Source organism: Procambarus clarkii, chromosome 38, assembly GCF_040958095.1.
Source record: "Procambarus clarkii isolate CNS0578487 chromosome 38, FALCON_Pclarkii_2.0, whole genome shotgun sequence".
NCBI classification, from domain to species: domain Eukaryota; kingdom Metazoa; phylum Arthropoda; class Malacostraca; order Decapoda; family Cambaridae; genus Procambarus; species Procambarus clarkii.
This window is the reverse complement of record NC_091187.1, coordinates 13,805,558-13,823,952: the sequence shown is the minus strand read 5'-3', so window position 1 is coordinate 13,823,952 and position 18,395 is coordinate 13,805,558. Positions and strand designations below refer to the sequence as shown.

The window sequence follows — 18,395 nt, the reverse complement described above, 5'->3', positions numbered from 1 at the left end:
GAGTTCCAGATTAAGAAAGATATATTGACAATTAATACAGGGGGTATAGTCGTTTTGGACACGAGATGATTCCACATAGCTCGTTTTCTGTTTGTTAAAACCAAGTATGTTGCGATGCTAGGATGTATTAGTCTAGGTTAGGCTGTATTTTGCTCAGTTGGGTTGGGTTGAGTTCAGTTAAGCTAGGTTAAGTTAGGTAGGTTTCAAAATCCATTGACAAATAGTCTTGTGTACGATGTAACTTGTATCCTTAACACATGCTTACTGCAGTTTTAAGAGCAAATAAACATATTTAGAGATATAGTAATATCAGAAGAAAAAGTCTGCAAAATGCAAATACATGACACGCATATTGATGGCAATATTGTTACAGGACTGATGATTAACACTACAGTGGTACCTCGGAATGCGAGTGTCCCTGTATGCGAGTTTTTCGGAAGACGAGCAGGATTTACTCCAAAAATATGTCTCGGAAGGCGAGGGTTACCTCGGGACGCGAGTTTGTTGATACGTGTACAGGCCGACTGGCGCGTGGTGGCATGGCGATCGCGCCTCAGTTTACCAGTGTCTCGTGTCCATTGACTATCCCACCTGAATTCTTCACAAGGATTTACAGTTTTTTATCGTTTTTTTGGCCATTTGAGCATAAAAGTTGTCATTATATATCTTGCCATGGGTCTCAAGAAAGCCATTGGTAAGGTTCAACCTAAGAAAATAGCTGTGAGTAGAGGCAGTAGAGGATGTCCCTTCTTGATTAAGAAAATGTGTGAAGTATGGGAAGAACTGCAAAGTTTTGTTGAAAAAACTCACCCAGATAAAGCTGTAGCAGGCCGGTGCATTGACCTTTTAAATGATAATGTGATGTCTTACTACAGACAAGTGTTAAAATGTAGGGAAAAACAAGTGTCATTAGATAAATTCTTAGTAAAACAAGCAAGTCCTAGTGGTATGCAGGCAAAATGTGCCAGTGTGCATACCAGTGAAGTCCTCACTGCCTGATGTGATAATGGAAGGGGACTCCCCTTCCAAACAGTAACTCCTCTCTTCCTCCCACCTCCTCACCATCTTCCATACGCCTACAGCATTCAACAGCAAGGTAAGTAATAACTTGAACATAGTTTTGTAGGTTTATTTAGATGAATTAGGTATAAAAATTTAGTTTGATGTGGGGTTTTTGGGGTAGTCAGGAACGGATTAATTCATTTCCCTTTATTTCTTATGGGGAAATTAGCTTCGGAATGCAAGTTTTCGGAATACAAGGCGTCTCCAGGAACCAATTAAACTCTTAAACTGAGGTATGCCTGTATATTAACACTAAAGAACGCCATCTGTTGAGTGCACCCATCCCCATTTTCTGTTCCACGGTGGACAGCTGTAATATTACATACCCCTGTGTAGTTTCTTTCTTATTACAGTAATCACATTTTTACTCCTCAGAACTGATGTGGGTGGTATCTTGGTCAACAGGAATCAGTTCACCCAGGGCAGTCCTGAACTCAAGATATGTTCCAGTGGGAGCAAGTGGCCGACCCTGTGCAGACTGTGATTTGTCTGCGATACTTAGTGAAGTACAATATTGTTGATTGGACTGATGTACCCAGAAATGGCCAAGTTGAGTTATGTGATGTAAGGTCTGTCTGTCTGTTAAGGCTTGTTATAAGCGAATGTGGAAACCTGCCAGCATGTTTACCTGGTTAATACCTGCTTAATGGGGTTCTAAGAGTTCTTCCACTCCCCAAGCCCAGCTTTACTTTTGAGAGCTTGGTCCAATAGGCTGTTGCTTGGAGCGGTCTGCAGACCCACATATCCACCACAGCCTGGTTGGTCTGGCACTTCAAGAAGAAAACAATCTAGTTTTTTCTTAAAGATGTCCACGGTTGTTCCGGCAATATTTCTTGTACTCGCTTGGAGGATGTTGAGCAACCGTGGACCTCTAATGTTTATACAGTGTTCTCCGATTGTGCTTATGGCACCCCTGCTCTTCACTAGTTCTATTTTGCATCTTCTTCCATATCGTTCACTCCAGTAAGTTATTTTACCGAGTAGATTTGGGACCTGGCCCTCCAGTATTTTCCATGTGTATATTAATTTACATCTCTCTCGTCTCCTTTCTAGTGACTACATTTGGAGAGCTTTGAGACGATCCCAATAATTTAGGTTCTTTATCACATCTAATGTATGCCACATATGTTCTCTGAACTCCATCTATTTCAGAAATCTCTCCTGCTCTGAAGGGGGAAGTGAGAGCTGACTAGTACTTGAGATGGGACAGTAAAGATGATTTGAATAGTACAACCATTATCATGAAATTCCTGAAGTTAAAAGTTCTCATAATCCATCCTATCATTTTTTTGGTTAACACAATATTTGCGTGGTTATGCTCCCTAAACGTTAGATCATCAGACATCATTATTCCCAAATCCTTAACGTGCTGCTTTCCTACTACGAACAAATCTGGGTGTTTTGTATCTTGCACAGTATTATGTTTAATGTCCTCATTTTTACTGTACCTGAGTACCTGGAATTTACCCTTGTTAAACATCGTGTTATTTTCTTCTGCCCAATCAAAACTTTATTAATATCTGCTTGTAGTTTTTTCAATGTCTTCAGCAGAGGTAACTTTCATTCCGATTTGTCATCTGCAAAGGATGCTATGAAGCTGTGACTTGTATTTTTGTCTATATCTGATATATGAATAAGGAAAAGCAGTGGTGCAAGGACTGTACCCTGAGGTACAGAGCTTTTAACTGCACTTGGGCTCAATTTTATATGGTTGACTGTTACTCTGTATTCTATTCAACAGAAAATTGAGTATCCACCATCCAACTTTACCAGTTATTCCCATTGAACCTCAATTTGTGCCATCACTCTGTGGTCACATTTATCAAATGACTTTGCGAAGTCCGTGTATACCACATCTGCATTCTGTTTTTCTTCCAATGCCTCGATGATTTTGTCATAGTGGTCAAGTATAGTCTTTGCTGGAGACCCCTGCCAGTGTGTGTACTGGAAACCAAAAGTGGTGTTTTGGTACCGTGACAATACCGAGTAGGATGGGCCCGTGATTTACCGAGAAAAGTGAACTTGGCGGCACGAGGACCATAGACGACAGACTCGGGGAGGGAACCCTTGAGCGGTATACGATAAAAGATAGAAGTGAACTCGCCGGGAAAGAAGATTGCAAAGTTTTATAGTGTCTTGTGGGAAAGTGATGCCTGCAGTGTTATGTTATGTACACATGTGTATATATAGTTAAGAAGTATACTTGATGGTTCTGTTTAGTGTTGTTTATCCCCCTTTCCCTTTAGATTGATTATTACTGGCAGTTCTTAATAACTCGCCTATGACTCGGCGTGGGATCGAGTAAGAAGAGGCACTAAGGCTCTATATACAGTTTGATAAGTAAAAAAAACCCGGTTACTGGCTAAGTGAGGCCGATAATAATTAGCAACTTTGAGTCGAGAATGAAGCCTATAATAATATATAACAATATCAATTATATTATAGTTGATATTATTACATTATATCAACTTTAATAATAATATATTATTGTAGAGTGCTACGATACCCTATATAACATTGACTAACAAATGAATGCAATGTAGCCTAAGCTGTTACAAGACGATGAGAAATAGAATACAGTACATACATTAATATTGTATATCATAAAGCAAAAATACAATACAGAACCAATAAAAAGGTTTGTGATGATAATACAGTACTAATAGCAAAATTGGTCAAGATAATAATTGAAATATTTCAGTTATGGACGAAAGTTAACATCTTCAAAGTTGCAAGTGCAGTACATTTCAAATGCACTAATACAGAATTAAATTTATGCATTAATGATTGATAAAATTAATAGATGCAATATGTATAATGCTATATTGATGTGGGAGAATAAATAAGTATATTTTTAACATATACTGTATAATAATGGATCATGCTGATTTAATGCTAAAGTGAATAATCAAAATGCTTTAATGAGAATTTAAACTTTATATTAATGTTCAGTGCCAGACTGGTCAAGGGAAGGAACTACCAGGAGAAAGTGCCAACCCATTACAACTATATAGCACTGGGAAGGGGTCAGGATAAGGATTTGGGTTGGGACGGGGGAAAGGAATGGTGCCCAACTACTTGGATGGTTGGGGATTGAACGTCGACCTGCATGAAGCAAGACCGACCCTCTACCGTCCACCCCAAGTTGTTGGGCCCAGGAATGGTCAAATTGCCTAGGGTATACAAGCAGTGATAGCCAGTTTAATATTACAGATAGTCACCGGAGAATTGTAGACGAGTAGAAAAAAAAAATGAAACATACAGCAGATCACCGAGTTCCCATTTTCAACAAGCAACTAATGTAATGTCATACAACCTGACCCAATTCGCCCAGAAAAACATTGCGCCATGTGAGGTTGTAACCTAGCCCTAATCACACATAGCTTAGTGCTATGTTCGGAAAGTTTTGCTTCACAATGGATCTAAGTAAACACATAGCCCATTACGTTAGGCTGCAATCATGTTAGGTTACATTGCATTAGGTTTCAGTGCCTGGGCTGCATTACATTAGGCTGCATTACATTAGGCTGCATTACATTAGGTAACATTAGATTACGTTAGGCTAGATGTTAAAAAAAAAATAAGTAGAGATGACATAGTGGACCAAATGCTTTTCTCTGGTCTTGGACCCTCCCAGTTGACCATAATAATCACAGCATCTACAATTATAATAATTATTTTTTATTATTATCCCTGGGAAAACTGCTGCACTTTCACTACCATGAGTCCAACACCCTTATACATTGACAATATTGATCCCACCATTCTGCTTCGCCACTGTGTGAATTATATCCCCGAAAAGGCATAAAAAGGATGAAATAACCCGGGTAAAATATACCAGGCACTGACCTGACCCAGTAGGTCATCACACTCGTCCTGGGGCTTAACTGACAAGTGGGCGTAGAGGGAGATGGACAGGCCGAGCTTGGCCGCATGGTAGACCTTCTTCTTCATAGCCTCCATCCCCGAGGTCATGGTGCATGGTAGCTGGCGAGGGTTATGGTGGGGAGGGGGGTCAGTGTGGGGGGCTCATGCCAGCTGCCACACCATAACAACCTCAGCAGAGCTGGGGGTGGGGGGGGACACTGTGGACAGACGAGCATCGCCGTCCACCCCTCACTTCCCCCTCCTCCTCCTAGCCCCTCTCCAGGGACCAGGCTGCTCCATTTATATAGCCCTTTTTCGGGTATGGGGTGCATAATTAATGAACTAACTAACTTCTCCCTCATCTTTCTATCTCTCCCTCCCTCCTCCTTGTATGTCTGGTGGTTAAATAAGTCTGTGCATGGGTTAAAGTTGCTGTCGTTTCATTGCACTAATGCGTGAAGCGGGGAAAATATACAGTTTATATATATATACCTGTATATATATAGGGGATTTATATATATTTTCCCCTATATATCTCCCCCTCACCTGTATTTCACGTGAGTAGTATTGATTAAATAACACGATACTTGGTTTAAACTTGTTGCTGCTTAATTATACCTATGCGTAAGGAGAGACAATATCTTGTATATTTCTTCTAGGCAAATAGTGTGGGGACCATCGACAAGCCGCCGGTTTCCTGTCCTCGTCGAGGCCACTAGTGTTAGCGGCTCTCAGGTAAATTCAGGTAAATATAAAGACTGCATTTGGGGCCGGTAATAAGACCCAACCTCATCAAAATGAAAACATCTCCATCACTGATATATATATATATATATATATATATATATATATATATATATATATATATATATATATATATATATATATATATATATGTATATATATATATATGTATATATATATATATATATGTATATATATATATATATGTATATATATATATATATGTATATATATGTATATATGTATGTATATATATGTATATATGTATATATGTATGTATATATATGTATATATGTATGTATATATATGTATATATGTATGTATATATATGTATATATGTATGTATATATATGTATATATGTATGTATATATATGTATATATGTATGTATATATATATGTATGCATATATATGTATATATGTATGTATATATATGTATGTATATATATGTATATATGTATGTATATATATGTATATATGTATGTGTATATATGTATGTATATATATGTATATATGTATGTATATATATGTATATATGTATGTATATATATGTATATATGTATATATATATATATATATATATATATATGTATATGTATATATATATATATATATATATATATATATATATATATATATATGTATATATATATATATATATATGTATATGTATATATATACATATACATATATATATATGTATATATATATATGTATATATATATATGTATATATATATATATATATGTATATATATATATGTATATATATATATATGTATATATATGTATATATATATATATATATATGTATATATATATATATATGTATATATATATATATATATATATATGTATATATATATATATATATATATGTATATATATATATATATATATATATATATATGTATATATATATATATATATGTATATATATATATATATGTATATATATATATGTGTGTATATATATGTATATATATATTATATATATAATATTATATACAAGAAGGTACATTGGGTTTATGAGAGTACATACAACAGTGATGTTTTGACATTCTTGTAAAGCCACTAGTATGCACAGTGTTTCGGGCAGGTCCTTAATCTAACAGATAATTTTAAGTAGGTAATTTCTAGCAAATATAAACAAATGTTTACAGGTACATCATGTAATAATCATGTAATCTGCCCCGGCCTACCAACCACCCCTAGTAATTCTTTAAACAGTGAGTGACAACAAAACCTGTGTATGGTTTAATTTGTGCAATTGTAATTGTGGGTGATGGTGATTCAGACCGCGGTGAGAACGTCGTGGTTACAGCTGCACCGCTCTGTAATTGGATAATTGATCAGGAAAGGGAGCCTGTCTAAACAACTGTTGCCACAGATTATGTGTGTGTGCTACTATACCAGTATACGGAAGCCTACTTGAGGCCTAGCTAGTACTATGCCTACATCTCTCTCTCTCTCTCTCTCTCTCTCTCTCTCTCTCTCTCTCTCTCTCTCTCTCTCTCTCTCTCTCTCTCTCTATATATATATATATATATATATATATATATATATATATATATATATATATATATATATATAATAAATGCAGCCGCTCATGACGGTTTATATCCAGTTATAGCTGCCACGGATGAATATGAATGAAGACCACCATGAATGAATATATTTGCTTGAGGGCCACTAACTCTAGTGGCCTCGGCGGGGACAGGAAGCCCCGAGGGCCACCATCTTCACTGGCCTCGACGGAGACAGGAAGCTCTGAGGATCTGGATCTTACCTGAAGAGGGTCTCGGGAGTTCTACTCCCCGAGCCCGGCCTGAGGCCAGGCTCGACTTGTGATAACTAGGTTACCTACCTTGAGGTTACCTTGAGGTGCTTCCGGGGCTTAGCGTCCCCGCGGCCCAGTCGTCGACCAGGCCTCCTGGTTGCTGGACTGATCAACCAGGCTGTTGGACGCGGCTGCTCGCAGCCTGACGTATGAGTCACAGCTTGGTTGATCAGGTATCCTTTGGAGGTGTTTGTCAAGTTCTCTCTTGAACACTGTGAGGGGTCGGCCAGTTATGCCTCTTATGTGTAGCGGAAGCGTGTTGAACAGTCTCGGGCCTCTGATGTTGATAGAGTTCTCTCTCAGAGTACCTATTGCACCTCTGCTTTTCAACGGGGGTATTCTGCACATCCTGCCATGTCTTCTGGTCTCATGTGATGTTATTTCTGTGTGCAAGTTTGGGACCAGCCCCTCAAATATTTTCCACGTATAGATTATTATGTATCTCTCCCGCCTGCACTCAAGGGAATACAGATTTAGGCTCTTTAGTCGGTCCCAGTAGTTTAAATGTTTTACTGAGTGGATTCTAGCAGTAAAGGATCTCTGCACGCTCTCCAACAGGCCAACAGGCTGTTGCTTGGAGAGGCTCGTAGGCCCACATATCCACCATAGTCTGGTTCGTCCAGCACTTCTTGCAAGAACTTATCTAATTGGTTATAGAAGAAGTTAACTTTTGTTCCGGCAATATTTCCAATGCTTGCTGGGAGATTATTCAACAGCTGTGGACCTCTAATGCTCAGACAGTGTTCTCTGATTGTGCCTATGGCACCTCTACTCCTCACTGGTTCTATTCTGCATTTCCTTCCGTATCTTTCTGTCCAGTATGTTGTTATTGTACTTTGTAAATTTGGGACCCGGCCCTCCAGTATCTTCCATGTATATATTATTTGATATCCCTCTCGTCTCCTTTCCAGAGAGAACATCTTGAGAGCTTTGAGACGGTCACCTTCTCTAGTGGCCTCAACTATAGGGACAAGAAGCCCTGAGGGCCACTATCTCTTAGTGACCTCGACAGGGACAGTAAACCCTGAGGGCCACCACCTCTTAGTGGCCTCGGCGGGTGCAGGAAATGGGTAGTTTGCCAAGGGGACTAACTACCCCCATTGTTCCTGAAAATTTTATGTAGACGAATTTTGAGCCAGAGTAATGTCTTGTCAACCGTCTAGGCTCGTCCAAGCAGCGGTCGACCCAGAAGACGCATTCATCAATTTAAACGTACTGCGTATTCAAAATTTGTATTTTCTCATATATAAGTTAATACGCGTATTAGAATGTCACAAAGAAATCACAATGGTGTCATATATCAATCGGAAAATAATTTTGGGCCAATGGAGTGACATGAGCCAGCGTTCTGGTGATTCCCAGATGCATCAGCAACGATAGGACAACAATCCAACCATGCCGGGGAGCCGGTCGGCCGAGCGGACAGCACACTGGACGTGTGATCCTGTGGTCCCGGGTTCGATCCCGGGCGTCGGCGAGAAACAATGGGCAGAGTTTCTTTCACCCTATGCCCCTGTTACCTAGCAGTAAAATAGGTACCTGGGTGTTAGTCAGCTGTCACGGGCTGCTTCCTGGGGGTGGAGGCCTGGTCGAGGACCGGGCCGCGGGGACACTAAAGCCCCGAAATCATCTCAAGATAAACCCGGAACTCTAGTGAAGTCACTGAGAGGCTCTGGAGCCTCGAACTAGTGCCAAGCCTTACCCACAGGCCAGAGTGTAGGCGGGGCTAACCGTAACAATTCTAGTTTGGCACCAGTTCGGGCCTCCAGAACCTCCCAGTGAATTCAGATGTTCTGGGTTGGTTGGATTTTGTCCTATCATTGCCAAGTAGGTTACGATAGGTGTATGGGAATCATCAGAATGCCAACTCAAGTCACCCCATTGCCTCAAAAGGATTTTATCGTACTAGAATGTGTTGAATAGTTAGGCCTAGCTTAGATAAGTTAGGTTCTATTGGTAATTATTGGTATTTGCAGTACGTGCGTGAAGCATTTTAGTTGCCTTAGTTGATGAGGCTGCCCGCCCTCTCAGGCGTTCACAGAGAAATTATGTACTGAATTCCCCCAACTTAATCTAATCGAGCTCCCATGAATATAAAATGGGACATCACGTCAATTTTGGAAGCCAATATGATTTTTAGAACATACTTTGATTTTTTTTTAAATACTATGTTTTATTTGAGAGAACAGATTGGATTAGGCTACGTGATTGCTGCGACCTGTCTAGGCTTGGTAAAGCGGCGGCCGACCTTCCAACCCCCCCCCTCCTCCACACAAGACGCATTCAGCAATTTTAATGTATTGTGTATTGTTCTCATATAAACATTAATATTATATATATTAACATCTCATGTATAGCTGGGTGTAAGTTATGTTAGGTTAGAAACCCATGCTCAGGCTATGTTCATTCCATCCAGCGGCCGACTCCAAAGAAGCACTTATCAGTTTTAACATGCAGTTCATAAAAATAAGAATTTTCACAAATATATATTAATACTATATATTAGCATATTGTGCATTTTTAGACATATGTTAGGTGTTTAGGTTCTGTTAAAAATTATTTGTGTTTCAACTCATCCTCCAGTCCAAGCTATAAGTGAAATACTGATAGGTTTTATTTTATATTACCAAATTGTACATATTTAGGCACTGGTTAGGCTACATTAAACAATAACCCGTGTTTGACTTTTTCAGTAAACTGACAGCATGAAGCTTCCATACACAACACATTAGACACACAACACATTACAAATACAAATATTTATTCAGGTATAGTACATACATACAAGGTGAGATAGACGGGCTCACCATAGCCGGTGCTACTTGGAACATTTTGTTCCAAGTAGCGAATCTTTAACAACAACAACAAAGGTGAGATACAAAAGTTGATGAATTTATAGATAGAGCTAGTACATACAATGCCTAAAGCCACTATTACGCAAAGCGTTTTAGGCAGGAAAAACACAGACTAAAACTTAATACTAATTGAGATTAAAGTATAAATTGTGTTGAGAAAAAAAAAAGGAGGGGGGCAGAAACATGGCAGAAAAAAAACATAAATACAATTTGGTCAACAAACAGCATTGTTTAAAATAGTAGACATGGGTTGACATTTTGGGGGTGAGGAAAGTTACATGGAGTTAATTAGGTAGTACTTAGTTTTTATCTTAAACTGGTTGAGAGAGGTACAGTCTTTATCATGATTAGGAAAGTCATTCCACATTCGTGGTCCCTTGATTTGTAAAGCATTTCTAGTTTGATTAAGTCGTACTCTTGGAATATCAAATAGGTATTTGTTTCTGGTGTGGTGCTCATGGGAACTGTTACAACCTTCTGGGAAGCTTTTATGGTCAGGATTGACATTACAGTTCAGCGTTTTATATATATAAAATACACATGAGAGGATGTGCAGTGACTTAATATCTAATATATTCAGAGATTTGAGTAAGGGTACCGAGTGATGCCTGGGGCCAGAGTTAGATAGTCCTATATATATAATAGCAGCGCTGTGTTGAGTAATTAGAGGACGTAAATGATTTTGGGTAGTAGAATCCCAAGCACAAATACCATAGTTGAGATAAGGATAGATGAGAGAGTAATAGTGTCACCAGGGCAGGGCGAGGTACATAATATCTGATCTTAGAAAGAATGCCAACATTAGACACACAACACATTATCCCATCCAATGCAGTTTCCATGTTCTTTTGTCCTACCACCCCTTTTCTTTTTTTGCGTGTTTGTGTTGCTTTATTAGATATATAAAAGTTACAGGTTATACATTGGTAAACACAGTGAAAGGCTGGATTAACGAGCATTTGGCCTTTGTTGACTAGGATAGGCTGTATAAGGTTTGGTAAGGCATTTTGGTTATGTTGATTTAGGAAGTTTTTACACTACAGGCTGAAAGCGAATGAAGCACGTTTCGAGTCATAGCTTCAAACATGGTTATGTGGTCTATAAGTCATATTCCTTTTGACATTATTTGCATGTTGATGAGGACGGGCTGGATTTATAAAGCAATGCAATTCGAACAGAGGATATGAACGAAGCACTGTTCGCAAAAAAGGTACCAGTCCATCATCATCAACAAAGGCCAAATGCTCGTTAATCAGGCTGTCAACCCCATGATTATGAATGAAACCGGTTTATATAAAATTCACAACTGATGACGTTCGAACATTTCTTAAAAAATGCCTCGGTGACGACCTTTGTTGCAATTGCAACCCGCAAATGCTTCACTCACGTACTACAAAAAATCATAATTGCCAACAGAACCTAAACACCTAACATATGCCTAAATATGCATAGAACTAAATATAAGTTCCATAAACATATTTAAAACATAATTATATTAATTTATATATATGAGAACAAAGTAATTTTTAATGCATAACATGTCAAAACAGATGAATGCATCTTGGAGTCAGCTGCTGTTTTAACGATCCTGGCCTGAAGACAGGTTAACATGTACATAGGTAATCAATTGTGAGTCCTGTACGTGAACTGTTTTTCATTCATTAACTGGGGGGGGGGGGAACCCGTCTTCGACTCGGGTCCATTACATCCAGCGGTCGACCCCACAGACGCATTCATAAATTTTAACATACTGTTCATTCAAAACGAGACTTTTCTCAAATATAAATTAACATTATAATATATTAGCACAATGTATATATATAGGCAAAAGTTAAGTTAGGTTAGGTTAGGTGTTTAGGTTCTGTTGGGGATTATTTGTATTTGTAGTACGTGGGTGAAGCATTTACAGTGTTGTTGTTCGAACAAAAGTCGTCAGTGAAGCACTTGTTCCGGAAGTGTTCGAACGTCAACAGTTGTGAGTCGTGTGTAAACCGTTTTTCATTCATAAACAGCGGGTTTGGCGGGTGCATAGAATGGTCTTTGAGTTTTTGTTTATGAGAACGGGCTGACATATGTCATTAGTGGTGAGGTGTGTAAAGGGCTTTCATTTATAGACAGAGGGGTTTGGCGACGGGAAATGAAAAGGCAGACACTAGCAAAAGCTGCCACGGCTCTACCTGTTGTACAGGTTCAAATACCTCCAAGTTTTTCACAGATTAAGGAACAAATCAAGAAGTAAATACTCCCAACTATCAAAAGTCGCCACAGAGCCAAAGTAGCGGAAGGAAGATCCACTGCGATATGGTACAAACAAGCCACTGGGTACTCCTCTCTCAAGCCTGACAAAAAGATATCCAGAGACATTGCAGTAGCCATACACAGACTCAGACTTGGTTACAAGTGCTGCTGGGAGGTAATGAACCCAATAGTTAAAGTGTGTCAAATCTGTAGAACAGAAGCAGAGGCGCCACTATTGCACTACTTACTGGAATGTGAAGCTACTGAAGCCCTGCGCATCAAACTCAACATTAATCCAACGACAGCAGTTGCATTAGTTGCACATTCCACCGCGACTACAATGATTAGAAAAGCCGTTGAGGAATGGGACTCACTAGTGAGCATTCTGCACCTACATCCACCACCAAGATAATGTTATTATAAAAAGACTAAAACCAGTGCACTAAAAAAGAAGCGAAAAAGAAACAGGGAAAAAGGAGGAAACCCCACCTCCATTTAAAACTTTGACCCAAATATCACAGTAACAAGGTTATCGCGAAGAACCGAACTCACTTACGGGCTCACCATAGCCCGTGCTACATGGACATTTCGTTCTGAGTAACTAAATCTAAAACAACAACAAACGGCGGCGGGATCCTTCTTGAGGTTATCTTGAGATGATTTCGGGGCTTTAGTGTCCCCGCGGCCCGGTCCTCGACCAGGCCTCCACCCCCAGGAAGCAGCCCGTGACAGCTGACTTACACCCAGGTACCTATTTTACTGCTAGGTAACAGGGGCATAGGGTGAAAGAAACTTTGCCCATTGTTTCTCGCTGGCGCCTGAGATCGAACCCGGGACGACAGGATCACAAGTTCAGTGTGCTGTCCGCTCGGCCGACCGGCTCCCCTATTAACGAGCATTTGGCTTTTGCTGATGAGGATGGGTATACATCGCTTCGATGGCTAGGCAATTACATGGGTTCATTGCCCTATGGGCGATAAAGCCTTTATCGTTTTCCATCCTACATTGTGGCTTGTTGAGCTTGAAGCTTTTACCCCTTATGAGTTACATTGAGGTTATCTTGAGATGATTTCGGGGCTTTTAGTGTCCCCGCGGCCCGGTCCTCGACCAAGCCTCCACCCCCAGGAAGCAGCCCGTGACAGCTGACTTAACTCCCAGGTACCTATTTACTGCTAGGTAACAGGGGCATTCAGGGTGAAAGAAACTTTGCCCATTTGTTTCTGCCTCGTGCGGGAATCGAACCCGCGCCACAGAATTACGAGTCCTGCGCGCTATCCACCAGGCTACGAGGCCCCCGTTACATTGTTACATTGGCCTTTTTAAAGAACTGGTCTGGATTAACATTATAAAGTTTATTTAGTATATTGAAGGTCTCGATGAGATCAGTCATTTTTTATCAACATAGTTATACCTGGTCACTTATGCAGCTAACCTAGACTATATGAAGGGTTACATAGTTAGTGTCAAGAGCTACTTATGTGATACTAAACAATCCCCCCATCTCGTAGGATGATTGTGATACAGGGGGATGTAATCGGTAGCCCGCCTTGACAAACTATGGATGGGTGAAAGATCACGACCAAGTTCTTGGTCAAAGAATCTACACGTGGAGTGCTCAGTATTAGAAGATTCGTTACCTCGGTGACGAATCCATTACCTGTGATGAATGTTACCTGTGGCAGGTGAGTCACCTGCCACAGGTAACGGTAGACACACCTTCTGGCAACCTCTATGTCGCAGTCTGGTGGACGTTTTTGTGTTGTTCTTTACGCGCACGCGCACACACACACGCGCGCGCGCTAGCCTAACTATTCATATAATTTTTATGTATAATAATATTAATTTATATTATATGGTCAATTATATGGTTATATTTATATTATATGGTTTTATGTATAATAATATTAATTACCGCATAACGTGCTGGAGGTGGGGTCCCTCCATTGTTTCAAGCGCGGGTTGGACAAGTATATGAGTGGGATTGGGTGGTTATAAATAGGAGCTGCCTCGTATGGGCCAATAGGCCTTCTGCAGTTGCCTTTGTTCTTATGTTCTTATATGTGAGAACAAACCAATATTTAATACACAGTATGTTAAAATTGATGAATGCGTCTGGGGAGGACGGCTGCTGCTTTAACGAGCCTAGTGTGAGGACGGGTTGTGGGAGATACCGCAGAGATGGTTAAAGACCTATTATTCGTAGTATACAGTAAATATATACGATTCGAATATACGATTTGAGCAAATCGAAAGGCAGCGTCTTTTTCATTTTCTCTGTGACTATAATAATCTTCCATATAGAAATTGAAAGGCCTTAAACCCAACACCAAGCTATATACCTCAGAAAGAATAATGCTAACTTGATCTGAGACTGAACTCAGGTAATATCACACCTAACACGGGTGGTACGCGAACAGGGGGACACAGGTGGAAACTGAGTACTCACATGAGCCACAGGGACGTAAGAAGGAACTTTTTCAGTGTCAGAGTAGTTAACAGGTGGAATGCATTAGGCAGTGATGTGGTGGAGGCTGACTCCATACACAGTTTCAAGTGTAGATATGATAGAGCCCAGTAGGCTCAGGAACCTGTACACCAGTTGATTGACGGTTGAGAGGCGGGACCAAAGAGCCAAAGCTCAACCCCCGCAAGCACAATTAGGTGAGTACACATTATGGTTGAAAGACATTGCTCTGTAATAGGTCATGGCATTTGAACATCGCTGTCGTTAATCCAAAAACTAATTAGTTGCCAATTGTGCCATATTATTCACATACAGCATCATATATGTAAAATGGGAACAGTATGACTGAAACACAATTTACATCTCAAAAGCAGTTTACAAGAGCCGACCAACCCGGAATTCTACTGAGTTTCGGCTTTGTAGATTGTAGTACTATTGTGACCGAGTTGTTTAGGGCAGGTGTCTGGGGTGTCTTTTGCTGCTTCTATGTTGGTTCGGGGTCTTGAAGTGGGCAGAATATCGTTATGCGTTAATTGGCTGTTGATTGCTGGTGTTGACTTTTTGATGTGTAGTGCCTCGCTGATGTCGAGTCTCCTGCTATCGCTGTATCTATCGATGATTTCTGTGTTGTTTGTTAAGATTACTCTGGTGATGGTCTGGTTGTGAGAAGAGATTATATGTTACTTGATGGAGCCCTGTTGTTTGTGCATTGTTAATCGCCTAGAAAGAGACGTTGTTGTCTTGGCAATATACTGAGTTCTTTGGGGCTTACAGTCCCAAAGTGGGCATGTGAAGGCATAGTTGGTTTCCTTCAAGGCGTTCCGTTTGGTGTCTGGAGAGTGTTTCATGAGTTGGTTGGCCGTTTTTTTGTTTTTGTAGTAAATTGTCAATTGTATCTTCTGATTTTTGTCTGTAGGGACAAAAAATTTTGTCTGTAAGGTACCTACAGACAAAAATCAGAAGATTTTGTCTGAACTTCTTTTTGACGCCTCATAAAACGGAGGAAAGTGTCCTGAAAGATATTAATAGGAACGTTATCCCTACAGACAAAAATCAAAAAATACAATTGACAATTTACTACAAAAACAAAAAAACGGCCAACCAACTCATGAAAAACTCCCCAGACACCAAACAAAACGCCTTGAAGGAAACCAACGTCATCTATGCCTACCAAAATATACTAATATATATATATATATATATATATATATATATATATATATATATATATATATATATATATATATATATATATATATATATATAATATGTATGTATATGTCGTACCTAGTAGCCAGAACGCACTTCTCGGCCTACTATGCAAGGCCCGATTTGCCTAATAATCCAAGTTTTCATGAATTAATGGTTTTTCGACAACCTAACCTACCTAACCTAACTTTTTTGGCTACCTAACCTAACCTAAGCTATAAAGATAGATTAGGTTAGGTTAGGTAGGGTTGGTTAGGTTCGGTCATATATCTACGTTAATTTTAACTCCAATAAAAAAAATTTGACCTCATACATAATGAAATGGGTAGCTTTATCATTTGATAAGAAAAAATAGAGAAAGTACATTAATTCAGGAAAACTTGGCTTATTAGGCAAATCGGGCCTTGCATAGTAGGCCGAGAAGTGCGTTCTGGCTACTAGGTACGACATATATATATATATATATAAAAAATTTTGTTATTGAGATATCGCCTCTGGTGCAATTGCAGGGACGCCATAGCCTCGGAGAAGAGAATAAAGAACATTCAGAGAAAAACTCGCCGTTTGACTGTAAATACGTGAGAGGCTCGCTTCTCCTTCCACCCATTTTTGTTATTAATGCTGTACACTTTATTATACAAGGTTATACAGATATAAAGCTGACTGGTTACAAAATGTGGACAATAAGAGGAAATTTGTTCCCTAGAGGTTGTAGTGTATATAGATTTCTTCAAACGCCTCCGATGCAGGGCAGGAAATGAGGATGCAGCGGTATTATATTGCAGAATTTGTCATCTGGTATTAGAATAACAACCCATCCCCCGAATTGACAGTACGGTTTAATACTCCGAATTGACAGTACGGTTTAATACTCCGAATTGACAGTACGGTTTAATACTCCGAATTGACAGTACGGTTTAATACTAAGTGTAATAAGTACATTTCCTTACTGTCATGCATAGTGCATAATTGCACTTATGGGGCTCTTATATTTACCTCCCCATTTATTCTCCTCCTTTTCTGTTAAGACACTCAGAATTTTAGCATAAATTTTTCAAGTTCAGTTCACAGTTTTCGCAGTTTCAAGACCATAGGACTGGGAAATCGGGAAGAGAAGGAAGTGGGCGTATGTAGGAAAACTTGAAAAGGATTAGGGTGCTAAATGTAAGTGGCCTAACCACTTTGGGATTGATTATATTAAAAAAAAAAAAAAAAAAGCTACACACACGGTTTAAATATTAAGAATTTCTTTTTCAATTTTATTAAACAATAGAGATTTTATACAAAATATGAAAATATCCTGAGTTACTTTAAAATTTATTGATATATTTTAGTTTTGTTTTATTAATTTTATAAAACTGTAATATCAGTATAGCCATAGGTTAAGTACTAATTGTAATTAAGAAGCAATAAAATGCTTATCTTCAAACACTAAGGAGGTTAGGTTAGGTTGTGGTTTTCTACTCAGCTTTTCAGGTAAACTCAAATATTCACAATATATTTGACAGTACGGTTTAATACTAAGTGAAAATAAGTACAATTCCTGACTGCTATTAATAATACATAATTGCACTTACTTGTGCTATTACATTTACCTCCCCATTTTTGGAGGACGGGCTGTAGAATATTTGTTGTTTTGGTAAAAATACATATATTTTAGCTATTTATAATTAGTCTGACTATATAATTGCCTATATTAATGATTGGAAGATAAGGTACTAGCAGTACAGTTAGGTTTCTTCTCGACTCGCAGTCGGAAATGCCGGGTTCGAATCCCTGTTCACCTATCTTGAGGTTATCTTGAGATGATTTCGGGGCTTTAGTGTCCCCGCGGCCCAGTCCTCGACCAGGGCCCCAGGAAGCAGCCCGTGACAGCTGACTAACACCCAGGTACCTATTTTACTGCTAGGTAACAGGGGCATAGGGTGAAAGAAACTCTGCCCATTGTTTCTCGCCCGCACCCGGGATCGAACCCAGGACCACAGGATCACAAGTGCAGCGTGCTGTCCGCTCGGCCGACCGGCTCCCGCAGAAAATAAATACCCAGGAGTTAGCGTGTTGGGAGGTTGCATTTTGCGGGGGGGGGGGATAGATAATTAAACCTTGTGATGGGGCAGA

The 18,395-nt window shown here is 39.4% G+C and overlaps 1 protein-coding gene across 1 annotated transcript in view; it reads right to left on the bottom strand.

Moving 5' to 3' along the window:
* Positions 1–5,131, bottom strand: part of LOC123771901 (protein fem-1 homolog B) — a 60,810-nt gene extending 55,679 nt beyond the window's left edge. The window contains exon 1 of the mRNA XM_045764681.2: positions 4,912–5,131. Within this exon, the coding sequence (XP_045620637.1) occupies positions 4,912–5,037 (126 nt within the window). The 5' untranslated portion in view covers positions 5,038–5,131. The remainder of the gene's footprint in view (positions 1–4,911) is intronic.
* Between the last annotated feature and the right edge of the window lie 13,264 nt (positions 5,132–18,395).